The 18516-nt window shown below is 35.4% G+C and overlaps 1 protein-coding gene across 1 annotated transcript in view; it reads left to right on the forward strand.

The window, feature by feature from the left end:
- The first annotated feature begins 299 nt into the window (after positions 1-299).
- ADAD1 (adenosine deaminase domain containing 1) overlaps positions 300-18516 on the forward strand; it is a 48620-nt gene continuing 30403 nt past the window's right edge. The window contains exons 1-6 of the mRNA XM_027513541.1: positions 300-419; positions 794-973; positions 1718-1906; positions 4265-4432; positions 8670-8738; positions 12533-12658. Of these exons, the coding sequence (XP_027369342.1) occupies positions 802-973; positions 1718-1906; positions 4265-4432; positions 8670-8738; positions 12533-12658 (724 nt within the window). The 5' untranslated portion in view covers positions 300-419; positions 794-801. The remainder of the gene's footprint in view (positions 420-793; positions 974-1717; positions 1907-4264; positions 4433-8669; positions 8739-12532; positions 12659-18516) is intronic.

Raw genomic sequence — 18516 nt, forward strand, 5'->3', positions numbered from 1 at the left:
CCCAGCTACCTACATACGGAAAACCTGTAGTACCTCGAGGCCTTGAACATGCGCAATGCGCGACGCCCAACATCATTGCGTCACTTGGCATCGCAAGCCTTGGAGCTCGGCAGGCACGCGCTGGCTCAGGCGCGGGGGCGGAAGCGCGGGCCGAAAGGACGGTTGGTGATTGGATGAGGCCTGCGTGGGGCGCCCGCCCGGTCCTGTGGTGACTCCACGAGGAGGCTTTTGAAAGACGCCCTTCTGGCCGCGTGGCTCTCGGGCCAAGCCGTCTGAAGTGAGAGGTTGAGGCCGGGAGAAAGAAGCAACGGCGTCGTCGGCGGCCGGCCGGCGAGCCCCCGGCCTGCGACCTGGCCTGCGGCTCGGTCAGAGTAGCCCGCCAGCGGAGTCCGGCCAGCCGGGCAAGAAGGACAATACTGGTGGGTGGGAGTTAGGCTGGGGCTCAGGAGGCCGCCAACCGGGTGGCCACTGGAGGGGTCTCAAATTTTTGTTTTCTTTTCTTTTTTTTTCCCCTGACCCCTGAGAAAGGCTTTTCACCAAAAACCACGTCGTCCCTCCTTTCCTCCTTGTATAAGTGCTTTGGGGAGGGGTTTGGGAGACAGTTCTGTCACCATAAAACTGGTCACAAAGCAGTCATGACATCATGGGAGCGCTTGTCATGGGAGTGTGTGAGTGTGTATACAGGCCATGTATGGGAATGTATTGGAATGTGGTTGTTTTTATTTCAGAGTAAGTATTTTTAGTTTACATAGTACTTTTTAAATTTTCTGCTAATTTTCTTAACAATTTGTAGGTGAGAAAATGTCTGGAAACAATGACTGGTTTCAGAGTTCTCGGGTTCCTAGCTTTGCCCAGATGCTGAAAAAGAACTTGCCAGTTCAGCCATCAGCCCAGACGGTAACTACACCCACAGGATATTCCTCGGAAAGTTACAGCCTGTCAAACATGGCATCCAAGGTTACTCAAGTGACGGGTACAAACTCTTTTACATTTGTAATAATGCCTAAGTTCTATAAGATTCTGGGATGTCCAGTCAGTTTTGATGAGCTTCTGGTTTCACTGTTTCCAGAATATATATCCATTTACCTGTGGCCATGTCCCAACTGAAACTTGGATTTTACTCCCAGCCCAGTAGAAATGCTTCGCCTGGCTGTTCACTTAATTGTTCTTTACCACTTGAGCACAAGACCACTTCCAATGTGTCTTGCCTTTTTGAAGTGAGTCTGTGTTTATGCCTTTCAGGAAAGAACTGGATTTATAAGGGGTTATATTCCACATATCACTGTAGTGTTAAGTGTAAAGCCAGGACACACACAGTAAAAATTCAGTTGAATTCAACTTAAAAGGTAAAAATAGTGAATCGAAAGCAGACTCTAGGTTCTGGTACCAAATCTAACTACATTCTAGGCCTCAGTGACCTCATGTGTAAAAATGACTTAGCCTTTGAAGACCTTGACATCACTGAAATCCTATGATTCTTTGATATCACTTTATACTTTGACAATAACAGCACTTTGCACAATAGCCTTAGTACTTCAGAAGGTATATACATAACAGGTTAAACTTCTTTAGTAGTAGAAACATTTTTGATGAAAAACACATGTGACTGTGTGTGTGTAGAATTGTCTTCCATTTTAGGGAAGGGTTTAGTGCTTTTGCTTGTCTTATTACTCTATTTAATTTAACCAAATTGACAAGCATAAACATTTATTTTTAGGTAATTTTCCAGAACCATTGCTTTCCAAAGGTCTTTCATCTATTTCAAATCCTGTCCTTCCACCGAAAAAAATACCTAAAGAATTTATAATGAAATACAAACGTGGAGAGATAAATCCTGTATCAGCCTTGCACCAGTTTGCACAAATGCAGCGGGTTCAGCTTGACCTGAAGGAAACAGTGACAACAGGCAAGTAAAAAGTTGTATCTGGTTGTTACAATATAGAAAATATTTTCCTATTAAAAGGAGAGTATATATGTGGCACTAAATTAATTTTCTTTATTCACCTAAGGTCGGAGTTGGATAATTACTAGTATGTTTTGACAAGGATACTTTATAAATGTTTATATTCATATTTTAGCATTTTGAAACTCTAAATTTACTCATACAAAAATTTTACAATCACTGAATTTTAATTTTTTGTGTATGGCTAAACGGAAATCTCATCAGCCGTGTAGATTATTTTCAAGTGTAACTAGGTACTCCTTATAGCATAAACATGCTTTTGTAGGGATGTTAAATATTTGGACTGATTATTTTTATGAGTATTCTGTGATGATGATGCCTGACAAGAATTACAGTCAAATTTGGCTTCTGAAATATAAAAGTTAGAAGGGAAAATAGCACTTAGGTGACTCATTCTCTCTGTGAAGACTTGCCCGTGACTTAATTTCTCTATTCTCTCTTAAACTGCCCCCTGCTCTTAAGAGGCATTGATAGGCTAAAAGCATGTGAAGCAAAGGAGCACAATCTTTAAAAATCTTCATATGTGTGCATATGTGTGTGTACACACACACACATTATCAAGTAGTTTCCTTTCTTTAATTTTCTGTTACTGATACTGTTAACAATAGGGATCTTAGAGCTACTATATGTAGTAGATTGTCATAGTGAAGCCAAATTTCTAGTCATTAATTTGGGTGAAACAGCAGTACATTAACAGCTGACAAAAAAAAGGTAGAGTTTTCCTAGTCCTGTCACTGTAGGTTGGATAACTGGATGTGTTCAATACTATAGACTGAATTTTTCTGTAATTAGTTAGCTTTCTGCCATTCTGTTGGTCAACTCTTAATTGAACTAAGCAAAACTCAAAAACACAACCCAAGTGATTGTTCATAGTGTTCATTTCATGTGCATAGTAGTGTCGAATTACCTAATTCTGTAGATTTGATAGAAAAAACACAGTATCAGTATTTTTAAACCAGCTAGGTAGTGTGGATTTAGATGACGGTAAAGTTTAAGAACCTGGGGCAGAAACAAGATGAAGCTTAAAGTCTCATCTCTCTGATACAGGATACTTATTAACAAATTTGATGCATAGTATCTCAAACATAAGAATCATCTGGGCCACTTGTTAAAAATATGAGTCCCAGGTTTACTCAATTTGGATTGGAACTCAGGTGATCATGAAGGAAGAAATTTGGGAAACTGAGATCATAGATGTTGGGAGGAAAGCAGTTTACCCTGATCCAGTCTGGAGTTGCTTATAAAATCTTGTTGTACATTTTAAAAACCTAGCAGTTATTGGAGTATGTGAGAAAATAATAATAAAGAGGCTTATGTGGAGTGACAGTGTACCTGGCCATTTGTAACCAAAGTAAAGACTTAAGTTTCTTAAAGGCCTCCTATACTTCCCTGGTGGCTCAGACTGTAAAGAATCTGCCTGCAAGGCAGGAGACCCGGTTTGATCCCTGGGTTGGGAAGATTGCCTGGAGAAGGGCATGGCAACCCACTCCAGTATCCTTGTCTACAGAATTTCATGGACAGAGGAGCCTTGCTTGGTGCAGACCATGGGGTCACAAAGAGTCAGATATGACTGAGCAACTAACACTATTAGGAAGGCTATAGTCTGAATACCAAAAAGTAAAATGAGAGGATTCCATTTTATTTTTCATCAGGAGAATATGAAAACTAGGTAAATGTAATTGTGTAAAGATACTTTTTCTGGGAATTTTGGATGATTGAACAGTTTCGTTCTTTAGAATATCTTTTTTATTATTGTTTGTTTTGGTTTCCCATGTAAATCCCCACTATGCACCCTAAAGCTGTGATGGATTTAGATTGTTTCTGTGACTCTGATAGAAACATAGGATTTCTTCAAAGGAATTCCTTCTGTTCTGGAGCTTTTAAGAGTATCAGGGCACTCAGAGGACAGGAAAAATTCAACTTCATCGGTACTGAGGTTTGAAAGGAGACGTGTTGCCAGATGCTCCACATTTTCCCTTTCATTGATCATTATATAGACATTTGAATGCCTACCACTGCCAGGCATTATACAAGACACTGTCACTCTGTGTGTGACATGTACTCTAAAGTTGGCCCTATTGTTGATGCTGAATCTGAAGCCACACCAGCTGCTTGAAGTTTTCCTCAGAACAAGTTGAGGGGTCCACTCAGCTATACTTAAAACCTGTATTGGCCCTACAGAAAAACTGTCAAGCTGAGATTGTTTTATGAAGTTGTACTGGAATGTTTTCCTATGTAACAGACATCTTTTGTAAGATCATTCTGTGAAGTATTACAACTTATTCTGAGTTACTTTTCAAGGTAATGTTATGGGACCATATTTTGCTTTCTGTGCTGTGGTGGATGGTATTCAATACAAGACTGGACTGGGACAAAACAAAAAGGAGTCTAGATCCAATGCAGCAAAATTAGCTCTTGATGAGCTTCTACAGCTGAATGAACCTGAACCAAGAATTTCAGAAACATCAGGTAAATATTTTTTAGTATAAAGTAGTGTTGTAAAATGCTTCATTTTCCAGAAAGAGTCATCTGAAAGATTTACAATAATGAAGTTACTTGCCAACTGCACGATAGAGGTAGCAGAATTTGAATTATTTCCTTCTTTTGCTGATTGCTGAGTTATTTGATAGTAGTTAAAATACTCTTATATATTTTAGCACCAAAGATATAAACATGTTGCTGAACTGTCTAGTAACTTTGTTATGGGTTTGAGTATTGAAACTTAGTTTTTTCTTTAATTTATTGGATTCTTGTTATGCTCCTAAACTATACATTTAACATGGACAGGTTTTTATGCAATTTTTGTGACATTTGCTTGTGTTAAATTTGATAATGGTAGGATTGCTTGAGAAAATAAGGGCCTAAGGCAGTGGCACCCCACTCCAGTATTCTTGCCTGGAAAATCCCATGGGACGGGGAAGCCTGGTAGGCTCCAGTCCATTGGGTCACTAAGAGTCGGACGGGACTGAGCGACTTCACTTTCACTTCTCACTTTCATGCATTGGAGAAGGAAATGGCAACCCACTCCAGTGTTCTTGCCTGGAGAATCCCAGGGACGGGGGAGCCTGGTGGGCTGCCGTCTATGGGGTTGCACAGAGTCAGTCTGAAGCGACTTAGCAGCAGCAGCAGCAAGGTAACACAGCAAGTAGATTGAGAGTGTAAACTCCAGAAATAGATTGCTCTGTCTTGAGTATTGTCCCTGGACAGATAAGTTGTTTGCCTTCTAAGCCTTAGTTTCATCATTTCAAAAATGGAGACAAAGATAGATACCTCCTATATCTGTCATTTTAGAATTCAATAAATAACGCATGCAAAGCCTTTAACCAGTGCTTGGTGAAGAGTAACATAATCAATTAACAGAGGTTATTAATCAATTTGAGGAATATATGTGTTAGCATAGTAAACAGTAACAGTTTTTTTCAGTATTCATTTTGATTTTTTTAAATTTATTCATTTTGGTTTTGAGTTCATTTAGATTACATTTTGTTTTCCCTATAAATGAGGCAACTTCAATAAAGAAAAACACTTAAATTTGATTTAAACAGTGACAGTTGACTATTTTTAAATTCAAATTATCACTTTGTTTTATGACTGGACTTTTTTTTTGTTTATAAATTGTTAATTGTAGTATATCTTTTGTAATACTTCCCTTAAGGTCATTTTGTTCTTAAAGTACAATCTGTATTTCATATATTTTAATTTTTATGTTTAAGTAAAACCAGTATTTAATAATTAAAAGTGATCTATTTTGCCACGTCTCAAATTTGATGTGTATATTTCATTATTTTAAAAATAGTTTGTCATAGTTTGGATTAAATAACTACTCAGGAAGTATTTTGTTAATTTTCATATTTCTGCTGCCTGTATTTCAGATTTATTAATTTTTTAGGACTAGATGCGATTTTGCTGTCTTACATATATTGGCAGTTTATTAATGGAAAAATCTCTCTATATAATTTTTTATAAGCTATCAACACACTTAGGTATGTGCCCAGAAATATTTTCCCTGTTTCTTTCCAACCATTGCATACATTCAAATCACTAAATCTGTGGTTTGAAGATCTGCTATGTTTCAGACAGTTTTCCCAGGAGCCACCTGCCAATACACAAGATGCAGGAAATGTGGATTTGATCCCTGGATCAGGAGGATTCCCTGAAGGAGGAAATGGCGACCCACTCCAGTATTCTTGCCTGGAAAATTCCATGGGCAAAGGAGCCTGGTGGGCTACAGCCCATATGGGGGTGCAAAGAGGACATGACTGAGCATGCACACATGCGTGCGTGTTCCAGGGGCTGTGATAAACACTGGGAATCTAGACTCAAATAAGACCCATCTTATACCCTCAAAGAATTAAAATACTTTGTTGAAATCAAGTTAAAACATATCTACAGAATTTCCCAATTTCTAATTTAATTACTAGAAAAGGATATTTACAATTGAATCATGAAAAATGCATTTCCCTAAAAGTTTTCAAAACGTTTATCTAGGGCTAGCAAATCTTTTGCCCTTTGGCTATAATTTTTAGTTTCTAAACATTTATATTTTCCTTTTTTGTGAACATTAAAGTAGCATTTTCCCATCTCCGTGATAGCATTTTAATATTGAACATTGTTTTCTCAAAGAATGACAGAAATGCATTAATTATGACTAAACTTTCAGTTCAGTTCAGTCACTCAGTCATGTCCCAGTCTTTACGACCCCATGAACCACAGCACACTAGGCCTCCCTGTCCATCACCAGCTCCCGGAGTCTACCCAAACCCATGTCCATTGAGTTTTGAAAAAGTCCAGTTTGTCAATTTTTTTTGTTTGTTTCCTGTGCCTTTGACATCATGTCCAAGAAATCATTGCCAGATCCGGTGTCATGAAGCTTTTCCCATGTTTTCTTACAAGAATTTTATAGTTTTAGCTCTGATGTTTGAGTCTTTGATCCATATTGTGTTAATTTTTGTATAATAGTGTTATTTAAGGGATCTGACTTCATTTATTTGCATGTGAATATCTAGTTTTTCCAGCATCATTTTTAGAAAAGACTGTTCTTTCCCCTCATTAGACTTATTAGAAAAGACCCTGATGCTGGGAAAGATTGAAGGCAGGAGAAGGAGGGGATGACAGAGGATGAGATGGTTGGATGGCATCACCAACTTGATGGACCTGAGTTTGAGCAAGCTCTGAGAGTTGGTGATGAACAGGGAAGCCTGGCAGCTGCAGTCCATGGGGTCACAGAGTCAGAAACAACCGAGCAACTGAACTGAGCTGTCATTTCCCCTATTGAATGGTAGTGGTGCTCTTGTTGAGGATTATTTGAAGCCCTTTTATTTTTTTATTTTTTATTTATTTTTTTTTTATTTTTAAACTTTACATAATTGTATTAGTTTTGCCAAATATCAAAATGAATCCATCACAGGTATACATGTGCTCCCCATCCTGAACCCTCCTCCCTCCTCCCTCCAAGGCCTTTTAAAAAATTTATTTTTGCACTCTCTATTCTATTTCATTGGTCTATATGACATCACCACAGTTTTGATTACTGTCACTTTAGTATTAAGTTTTGAAATCATGAAGTGTGAGTCCTTCAACTTTCTTCTTCTTTTTCAAGATTATTTTCCCTGTTTGTTTATGGTGTTTCAAAATGTAGACCAACTTGTACAGTCACATTTTCTTATTTATTGAAAGCATTTGTGCTTGATAAACAAGATTAATATCTTTAGTTTTCATTTCACCCACTGAACAGATGGGAAAAAAATCCATCTTCCTCTGAGTTTTTAGAGTTCTGCTTATCTAAAGTTCAGAGTGTATATATCTAACTATAGTCAACATTTACTTAACTAATGTGAACCCCAAGATGACATTGTCAATCCTTCTTTGTTAATTTCTGTGTTTTCAACCAGTTTTTCATTTTACTCAAGTGAGGTACAGAGTAGCAGTTCTGTTTACTGCCTTTGTCTTTATGAATGATTCTTGAGAGATGCTAACTACTTTAGTTGAACCTTTGCTCCTGGACTTTTTTCATTTAAACTTTACTGATCTTTTTTGTCCCTTTGATTTAGTGTCCTGCTTTTTTCTTGTTTTTCCTGGATTCCCTAATTTGGAACCAAATAGAAAGCTATTGCAAAGAATTGGGTAAAAAACTAGAAAACTTTTTTTCATGTCAATTATTTTTATTGTGCTACTGGCACAAAGAATGAAATTGTTTCTGAATTATGTTTAGGTCTTTAAATTACTCATTTAACAAGTTCATTTAAATAAATAACTTAGAAAACTTTGAAGTATTCCCCTACAAAATACTCTGGTAAAATGATAATTTTTACTTACTAAATTAAATTTTTGATAGAATATTAAATACAAATATCTTACAAATGTTTTACCTGGTATTACTGTAAATGTAAAATTGTTCATAAGCATTTAAACTAGGGTTTAATTTTAACCGATTTTCAGAATGTTAAATCTGTTACAAAGCAAGCTATATAGTAGCATAAGAATAGGGAACCAGAAATGTATAATTTGGTGTTTGTATAATTGATTTCAGTATAATAAACACATTTAGAAAGGCTGAGCTAATGGATAATTGATGGCCTAGAGTTGGCAGAAGTATATAGAAAAAACAATCATTCTTGGATTGTTGTTTTATTACAGAATAGTATTATACCTGCCCTTTTGAACATTTAAGTTTCATTTTTACCTTATGATTTTGTTTTATTTACAGGTCCTCCTCCTATCCCTGCAGAACCTATTGTTTCACCTGAACCAGTATATGTTTCAAAAGTACATTATGGTAGGAAAGTCCTTTATGATAATTTTTAAAAGAAGATTAACCCAATTAAAAATTATAACAGCATACAATTAAAATATGCATAGGTATGAAAATGTGCATTAGTATTTTATTATTCAAACCTGTCACGCTTCTACAAAGATGAGTATTTCCTTCCATACTCTGCTAAAAATTAGAGAAATAATAAAATTGGAGAGGAACAATTGAAGAAGTGGCTTTTTTCCTATGAAGAGATGACTTATCAATATCATGTAACTGCTTTTTTGAAAATTCTGTGCTTTGGTGGCCTGGTCATTAATGAAATCCAGTGGCTTTCTGGTGCTTGATGGTTGGGATAGTCATTTCAATCTGTTCACTTTCTTTTAATGTTAGTTGTTACTCAAGCTCAAGAAAACTGTAACTGCAATTAAAGTTACTAGTTGTGTGACCTATAACCACTTACTTCTCTCTGTACACCTTAATTTCTCTACCTGTAAAATGGCTACAATAATAACTGCCTCATAGGGTTATTGTGAGGTTTAAATTAATTTATGCATGTACAAAATCTTGATCAGTGCCTGGCCCACAGTAGGTGCTCACTAAATAGTAACTGCTATTATTTTATTGTAGTATTTATTCTATTCAACACTATATGGTGATTGTTGTATACTTTTCCTATTAGATTGTTAATCTCCTGAAAGGCAGGAAATTATCCTTAATTTCTACATTGCCTACATAGTAGTAACACTTCAGACTTTAAAATTTAGAGTATTTGCAGATCTAAAATGAAGAAGGGCATTTCTTTCTTTGTCCTTTCCAGGTCTGAGGATTAGGATTTGAAAACACTTTCAGGCTTGGTTTTCCATGGTCTTTCTGAGACAGAAAAAGGCTGTGTACATTTGTGTGCTTGTTTCAAGTAAAAGTACTAGACCAGGGGAAATAGGCACATTCAAAAGGCAAAATCAACCAATAGTTAAATATATTCAGTCAAATATTGTCACTTGATCTAATGATCATAGGAATTGATGAACAGAAGGACAGTGAGTGATCATTTCAACAGGAATGATCTCTTAATATTGAAAGGGGCTCTAGTCTTTTCACATTCAATGGACATTTTTAATGAATAGTAGAAAGAATCTTAGGTTGATCATGGGCAGATAATACAGATTACTGGTACCCTGAGTATGTGGTTAACAATGTGTTTACAAAAATACATGAGTAGAGTCAGGTTTGGTAGGCTCAGGTAAGGAGTTAAAAAGTTAAAAATTAACAGTTCTCTGTTAGGAAAGGAGGGACAAATATCATTCTTCATGCTTATGTGTAAACACAGGAGTTGAATATTATCACTTTGAAGAACAGATTTGAGATACATAAAAATCTCCTGAACAGCTCCTTTTGGGCCAGTTTTGGAAGGTATCATTTTTTCACAGCCTGTCTACTTTGCCATATTTTTACTGGACTGTATCTTCACTAAATATAACGATATTTTGGTTCTGAAGATAGATTCAGGTTCCTTATGATACTAAGGATCACTTGAAATTAGCAGCCGGAAATCAAGGAAATGGTGTTAACATCATATATGTAATGCTTTATCTCATCCTTCACGTCCAGTGATTTGTGAGAACATTTTATTTCCTCAGCAAGCAGCACACATGTATAGGAAAAATGGTATTGCTCCTTATTCATATGCATGCTAATGAGAGATCCATTTAGTAGCAAAGATTTGTTTATATTCACAGGACTCATTATTTCCTTCAACAGCCAGTTAAGATCAAGAGTTTTATCAGTATGTTGTTAACTTCTAAATGTTCTTCATAATATTTAGGTACAACCTTTTTATATGCAGCGAAACATTGTCCTGCCACACACATAATTCTTGTTCTGTCAGTATTAATTGCAGTGTATTTTTCTGTTCTGTGTCATTGCACAAAATAATTGCTAACTGTATAGTCAAAGTGAAAGTCATTGAGTCTTGTCCGACTCTTTGCAACCCCATGAACTATACAGTCTGTGGAATTCTCCAGGCCAGAATACTGGAGTGGGTAGCCTTTCCCTTCTCCAGGGTTTCATCCCCACACAGGGATCAAACCTAGGTCTCTCACATTGCAGGCAGATTCTGTACCAGCTGAGCCACAAGGGAAGCCCAACCATATAGGACGTGATGAAGCAAATTATATTCATTCTTTGGAACCATTAAGAAGGAGGGTAGCACTAATGTCTACCTCTGAATGATGCCCAAGACCAGTTGCAGAGTGGATTTTAGCATGCCCAGTTTTTATTTTTTAAAGTAGTATATGTTTTTATTTATTTGTTTATATTTTTGTTCATCAAAATATCCATCTTGATAATAGTGGTTGCATTTGGAGAGGAAGACTTCTGAATATACACCTTTTATATTGCTGTTGGAGTGAAAAAAAGGTTTCATTTTAAAATATCATTAAATGAGTATGCTTCTCCTGTATCATAAGATTTTGGTGATAAGCAGAGCCAAGTTGCTGAATACTTCTCATTCATATTTTTAGTATACACTATACATTTTTACTAACACCAAAAACTAATTTTTATGCCACACAATGGTTTTTGCAAATTTAAATGAAATATATGCTAGCAGGCAATTGTAATAATTTGTACCTTCACACATTGTGGTTAGATAAAAGAATATAACCAGTAGTTCATTCTTCTTTCCCTCAGAATTTCATTTTATGATTTTATATATGAAGTTCTTTAACTCTTTTTGATGTGACTTTACCTGTTTTTGCTAAGAAAGCATTGACAATATTAACAAAGAAAAATTCAAGTTTGACAAATATAAATAAAAACTTGTAAATGGCCTGAGATTAGCTGTATTAACTAAGACTAATAATGTTAAAATTTTTATCATTTGTTTGCCTTTTTAATATATTAAGCAGGTAAGAAAAGAATTTCTATGAAAGTATATTTATATGTTTCATATATGTGCAATGCATGAGAGCAAAATTGTGTCATTACTTTTTTCCTCTGAAGATATCATGGACTGCAAACCATTTGATAAGACTACTTAGCAGCCATCATGGAACATCAGGAACTTTCAGTGGCTTAGTAAACAAGTAAACTTTGAGAAATACTCTAAAGTGATTCTGCAACCTCTCATTCTCTAGAATAATGATTCTTCCCTAGGGATACACAAGCATATATATATATATATACACAAAGCAATAGGTGGCCAAGGTCCTATCTCAGAACCTCAAAACTTTCATATTTTTTAAAAAGTCCATGGGTAAGTTTTGATATATATTCTTGGTTATAATTCTGTAGTAATCCTAATTACTTTAAGCTACCTTTATCTCCTTTCAAAGTCTGGGTTTTTTCTTTTTTTTTTTTGTAGGAACATGGAACAATATCAAGAGTTTAAGTGTTTAGTGCTATTTAGTGGTTCTCAGTGGGGCAAATACTAAGGAGTATATTTTGATTATCACAGTGATTAGGGAAGACTATTGGTTTTCACTGAGATCGTGCTTGTCAGACAATGTGGGACAGTCCCTTATAACAGAGAATTGTCTTGTGTCCTGTATAACGTTTCAATATTTTATCAAATACAAATCAGTAATCTTATAATTTGTAATACTTGCGCTTCTTTTTTTAAACAAAAATCTATCCAACAGCTCAATAACTTGTATGCTTTTAGAATGGAATGCTTTAAAATCTCAAGTCATGACATAAATTATAAATTTGCTTACATACCTCTGAAAATTAACTCATTCAGTTGAAAGGTTATTCTGGCCTCTGGAATAAAGCACAGTGTTCTTCAAATTCATGTTGCATTTGATTTTTTTTTCTAGAAGGGAGACATATTCAGTTTGCAAAGATTTCACAGATTGTTAAAGAAACATTTAGTCAACTAATTTCTAGTCAATCAGACTATCTGAAATGTAGCAACTCATTAGCTGCTTTTATAATTGAAAGAGGTAAGTGTGAGTATTTGTTATGTGTTTATAGAAAAACTATTAAGTAACTTAATGATACTGTGGTAGTATTTAATTAACTTTCTTTGCCCCTATTGATAGTGGTGCTGTATTAATTTGAAATAGCCTTTTCTAGTAGGTGTGGGTTGTTAAACACACATTCTCAAAGAGATAAAGTATAATGAACAGGAACCAATAGAGAACTGCAGAATGGTAAAATACTTAACATTTTAATCAGTAACTATGTTGGAATCACTACCGACTTGAAATCTAACCTCATTATAACAAACATTGAGGACTCTATAAAAATTAACATTTTCTTCACTATCAAGTAATAAAAGATTAAAAAATGAAAAATCATGAATCTCTGGTTTTTCCTGTAATTATTATAATGTGATTTCAATTACATTTTATCTTTTATCCTTTAATGTTCTATATTGATATTAAAAGCATTTGAATTTTATATTCATCTCTGAATAAGACACTGTAGATGATAAAAAAAAAACAATTTCATATTTGGTTCCTATTCTTAAGGATTTTTTTTAACCTAGATAGGAAGAGAAGATATATATGATTATTCAAGGGTCAGCTTAGTTTGAAATCATGGAGCATGATACCTCCATGCTTTATTTTTTCTCTCTAGAGATTGCTTTGGTTATTTGGGTGTTTTTATGTTTCCATACAGATTTTACAGTTTGTTCCTGTTCTGTGAAAAATGCTCTTGGTATTTTAATAGGGATTGCACTAAACCTGCAGATTGCCTTGGACAGTAGTATGGTCATTTAAAAAAAATGATTTATTTATTTTAATTGGAGGCTAAAGTAATTACTTTACAATATTGTGGTGTTTTTTGCCATACACTGACATGAATCAGCTTTGGGTGTACATGTGTCACCACGTCCTGAACCCCCCTCCCACTTCCCTCCTCATCCCATCCCTCTGGGTTGTACCAGTGCACCGGCTTAGAGTGCCCTGCTTCATGCATCAAACTTGGTTTGGTCGTCTGTTTCACATATGGTAATATACATGTTTCAGTGCTGTTCTCTCAAGTCATCCCACCCTCACCTTCTCACACAGAGTCCAAAGTTTGTCCTTTACATCTGTGTCTCTTTTGCTGTCTTGCATATAGGGTCGTCATTACCATCTTAATTTCTTCCAGTCTTTGAGCATCGTGTATCTTTGCATTTGTTTGTTGTCATCTTCAATTCCTTGTCAGTATGTTACAGTTTTCTAAGTACAAGTCTTTTCCAAAACTTCTTGGTTAGACTTATTCCTATGTATTTTATTCATTCTGATATAATTTTAAGTGGTATTGCTTTCTTAATTTGTGTTTTTTGATAGTTCATTATTAGTATATAGAAATGCAGAAATTTTCTGTATATTAGTTTCATATCATATAACTTTACTGAATTCGTGTATTAGTTGTAATAGTTTTTTGGTGGAGTCTTTAAGAATTTCTGTATATAGTATATCATGGGTGGCAGTTTTACTTCTTTCCATTCAAGTTGTATTCCTTTTATTTATTTTTTAATCTGATTACCATGGCTTAGACTTCCAATACTATGTGGAATAAAAGTAGTGAGGGTGAATATCTTAGTCTTAATCCTCTTAAGAGGACATTGCTTTCAGCTTTTCACCATTGAGTATGATGTTGGCTGTGATTTGTCATATATGGCATTTATTATGTTGAGGTATGTTCTATCTCTACCCACTTTGTTGAGAGTTTTTTGTTTTTAATCATAAAAGCATGTTAAATTTTGCTGAAAGCTTTTTCTTCACCTATTGAGATAATGTACTTTTTAGTTTTCAATTGTTTATATGGTGTGTCACATTGATTTGTGGATATTAAACCATCCTAGCATGCCTCAAATAAATCTCACTTGATTATGGTATATGATCTTTCTGCTAATGTATTGTTGAATTTGGTTTGCTAATAATTTGCTGAAGATTTTTTTGCATATGTGTTCTTCAAGCATATTGATCTGTAAATTTTTTTTGTGTGGTGTCTTTCTATGGTTTTGGTATCAGCATAATGCTGGCCTTGTAAAGTGAGTTTGAAAGTGACCTTTCCTCTTTAATTTTTTGGAATAGTTTAAGAAGGATGGGTATTAACTCTTCTCTAAATGTTTGGTAGAAGTCACCTGTGAAGCCATCTAGTTCTGGACTTTTGTTTGTTGGGAGTTTTTATATTACTGATTCAATTTCATTACTGGTGATTAATCTGTTCATATTTTCTGTTTCTGCCTGGTGGGTCTTTGGAGATTGTATGTTTCTAGGTATTTATTATTGCTTGTGCATTTTATTGGCAAATTATGGTTCATAGTAATCTCTCATATTTCTTTATATTTCTGTGGCATCAGTTGTAATTTAACCTTTTTCATTTCTGATTTTATTTATGTGGCTTGTCTTTTTTTTATGTATCTGGCTAAAGGTTATAAATTTTGTTTCTTTTCAAAGAACCAACTGTTTTTTCCATTGATCTTTTTTGTTTTTTTTCAGTCTCTATTTTATTCATTTCCATTGTTATCTTTATGATTTCTACTAACCTTTGTTGTTGTTCCGTTGCTCAGTCATGTCTGACTCTCTGCAGCCCCATGGACTGCAATATGCCAGGCTTCCCTGTTCTTCACAATCTCCTGGAGTTTGCTTAAAATTCTAACTTTAGTTTTTGTTTCTTCTTATATTCTAGTTCCTTTAGGTATAAGGTTGGATGACTTGTTTGAAAATTTTCTTCTTTCCTGAAGTAGACTTATTTATTTTATTTTGGCTGTGTTGCATCTTCATTGCTGCACTGGCTTTTTCTCTAGTTGCTGTGAGAAGGGGCTACTCTCTAGTTTGACCGTGTGGTCTCAGTAGTTGCAGTGCACCAGCTTAATTGCTCCCTGGCATGTGAGACCTTCCCAGTCAGTCAGTCAGTCAGTTCAGTCGCTCAGTCGTGTCCAACTCTTTGCCAGACCAGGGGTCAAACCCTTGTTCTCTGCATTGGCAGGCAGATTCTTAACCACCGGACCACCTAAGAAGTCTCTAGACTTGTTTTAATTTCAGTCTTATATCTGCTTTTGCTACATCCCATAGATTTTGGGTCATTGTATTTGCATTTTCATTTGTGTCTAGATATTTTTTTTAATTTCCTCTTTGATTTCTTCAGTGACCCATTGATTGTTTAGTACCATGTTGTTTAAAATACATGTGTTTGTGTTTATGTTTCTTTTCTTGTAATTGATTTCCACGTTCATAGCATTGTGGTCAGAAAAGATGCTTTATATTAATATGATTTCAATCTTCTTAAATTTATTGAGACTTATTTTGTGTCATAGCATGTTATCTGTCCTGGAGATTGTTTCACATACACTTGAAAAGAATGTATATTCTACTATTTTGATGAAATGTTCCATATATGTTCAATTCTGTCTGGTCTGGTGTGTCATCTAAGACCAGTGTTTTCAAGTTAATTTTATGTCTGGATGGTCTGGCTATTGATGTAAATGGGGTGTAGCCCCCTACTATTGTATTATTGTCAATTTCTCCCATTATGTTTATTAATACATTCTTTATGTATCTGGATTCTCCTATGTTGAACGCTTTACATTTACACTCGCTATGTGTTCTTTTCCGATTGATCCCTTTATCATTGTATAGTGCCCTTTTTTATCTTTTTACTGTCTTTTTCTTCATTTGCATGGAAAATCTTTGTCCCTTTCACTTTCAACCTGTGTGTTTTTGTAGATCTTAAGTGAGTCTCTTGCAGGCAGTAATGTGTATCTTGTTTTCTATTCATTCAGCTACTTTATGTCTTTTTTATTGGAGCTTTTAGTCCATTTACATTTGAAGTAATTACTGATAGGTTAATACTTATTGACATTTTGTTACTTGTTTTCAGCGTATTTTTATAGTTCTCTTTTGTTCCTTTTTTCTTTTGCTCTCTCCTCTTGTGATTTGATGACCATCTGTAGTAGTCGAGTTTGGATTCCTTTCTCTTTTTTGTGTACATCTCTATTATAGATTTTTGGTTTATGCCTACCATGAGGTTCATATATTAATATAACTATATACATGAGTGATTAAGTTGATGATCTCAAACTGAGAAGGACTGGGTTATAGAAAGTCCACATAAATAGGAGGTAAAAAGAAAAATGAATGGTATCTTCTGAATATAGGGTTTCAAATCTCAAACGGGATACAGCAAAAAGTTATTCTGTTGCCTTTATTCATAAAAGGCAAAAATTTAGACAAAGTATAATGTAAAACATCTGCCTTTTAAATTGAGATATTATTGACGTATTTTTAAAACTTTGCTTCTTAGGAGACTCTCAAACTTTTTTTTAAACTTTTTATTTTGCACTGTAGTATAGCCAATTGACAATGTGATAGTTTCAGGTGAACAGTGAAGGGACTCAGCCGTGCATGTACATGTATCCATTCTCCCCGAAACCCTCTCCCGTCCAGGCTGCCATATAACATTGAACAGAGTTTCACGTCCTATACAATAGGTCCTTGTTGGTTGTCCATGTTAAATATAACATGTGTACCTGACCATCCCCACCTCCCTAACTGTCCCTTCCCTTCAGCAACCATAGTTTGCTTTCTAAGTCTGTGAGCCTCTCTCTTTTGTAAGTAAGTTCATTTGTGCAAGACTCTCAAACTCTTATTTGAAGGTGTGCAATTATTGATATTTTTCCATATTTTTGGTCAATGGTTTTGCTAACTTTAAAATGGTAAAACAGAATTTTTCATTGAATTATAGGCCTAATTCACTCATTTAACCTAATCTCTTTATATTAATACCTGGCATTTATTGGGTTGGCCAAAAAGTTCCTTTCGTTTTTGAGTAAGAGACAGATTTTTTATTTTCACCAAGAATGTTGATGATGTTGTTTAGTCACTAAGCAATGTCTGACTCTTTGTGACCCCATGGACTGTAGCACACCAAGTTCCTCTGTTCTCTACTATTTCATGGAGTTTGCCCAGATTCATGTCAATTGAGTTGGTGATGCTATCTAACCATATCAAACTCTGCCACCCCCTTCTCCACCTGTTCTCAGTTTTTCCCAGGTCCAGGGTCTTTTGCAGTGAGTCAACTCTTAGCATCAGGTGACCAGTGTATTAGAGCTTCAGGAACAGTCCTTCCAATGAATATCCAGGGTTGATTTCCTTTAGGATTGACTGGTTTGATCTCCTTGCAGTCTAAGGGACTCTGAAGACTCTTTTCTAGCATCACAATTCAAAAGGATCAATTCTTTGGAGCTCAGCCTTCTTTATGGTCCAGCTCTCACATCCATACATGACTACTGGGAAACCCGTAGTTTTGGCTATACATACCTTTATCGGCAACGTGATGTTTCTGCTTTGTAATATACTGTCTAGGTTTGTCATAGCTTTCCTTCCAAGGAGCAGGTGTCTTTTAATTTTATGGCTGCAGTCACCATCAACAGTAATTTTGGAGCCCAAGAAAATAAAATCTGTCACTGTTCCCACTTTTTATCCATCTATTTGCCATGAAGTGATGGGACCGGATGCCATGATCTTAGTTTTTTGAATGTTAAGTTTTAAGCCAGGTTTTTCACTCTCCTCTTTCACTTTCATCAAGAGGCTCTTTAGTTGCTCTTCACTTTCTGCCATTACACTGGTAACATCTGCATATCTGAGGTTATTGATATTTGTCCCAGCAGTCTTGATTCCAGCTTGCAAATCATCTAGCCTGGCAATCCACATAACATACTCTGAATATAAGTTAAATAAACAGGGTGACAATATACAGCCTTGTTGTACTCCTTTCCCAACTTTGAACCACTCCATTGGTTCCATGGAACAATCCAGTCTGTTTTCCATGTCCAGTTATAACTGTTGCTTCTTGACCCACA

The sequence above is a fragment of the Bos indicus x Bos taurus genome, chromosome 17 (genome assembly GCF_003369695.1).
Source record: "Bos indicus x Bos taurus breed Angus x Brahman F1 hybrid chromosome 17, Bos_hybrid_MaternalHap_v2.0, whole genome shotgun sequence".
Classification (NCBI taxonomy): Eukaryota; Metazoa; Chordata; class Mammalia; order Artiodactyla; family Bovidae; genus Bos; species Bos indicus x Bos taurus.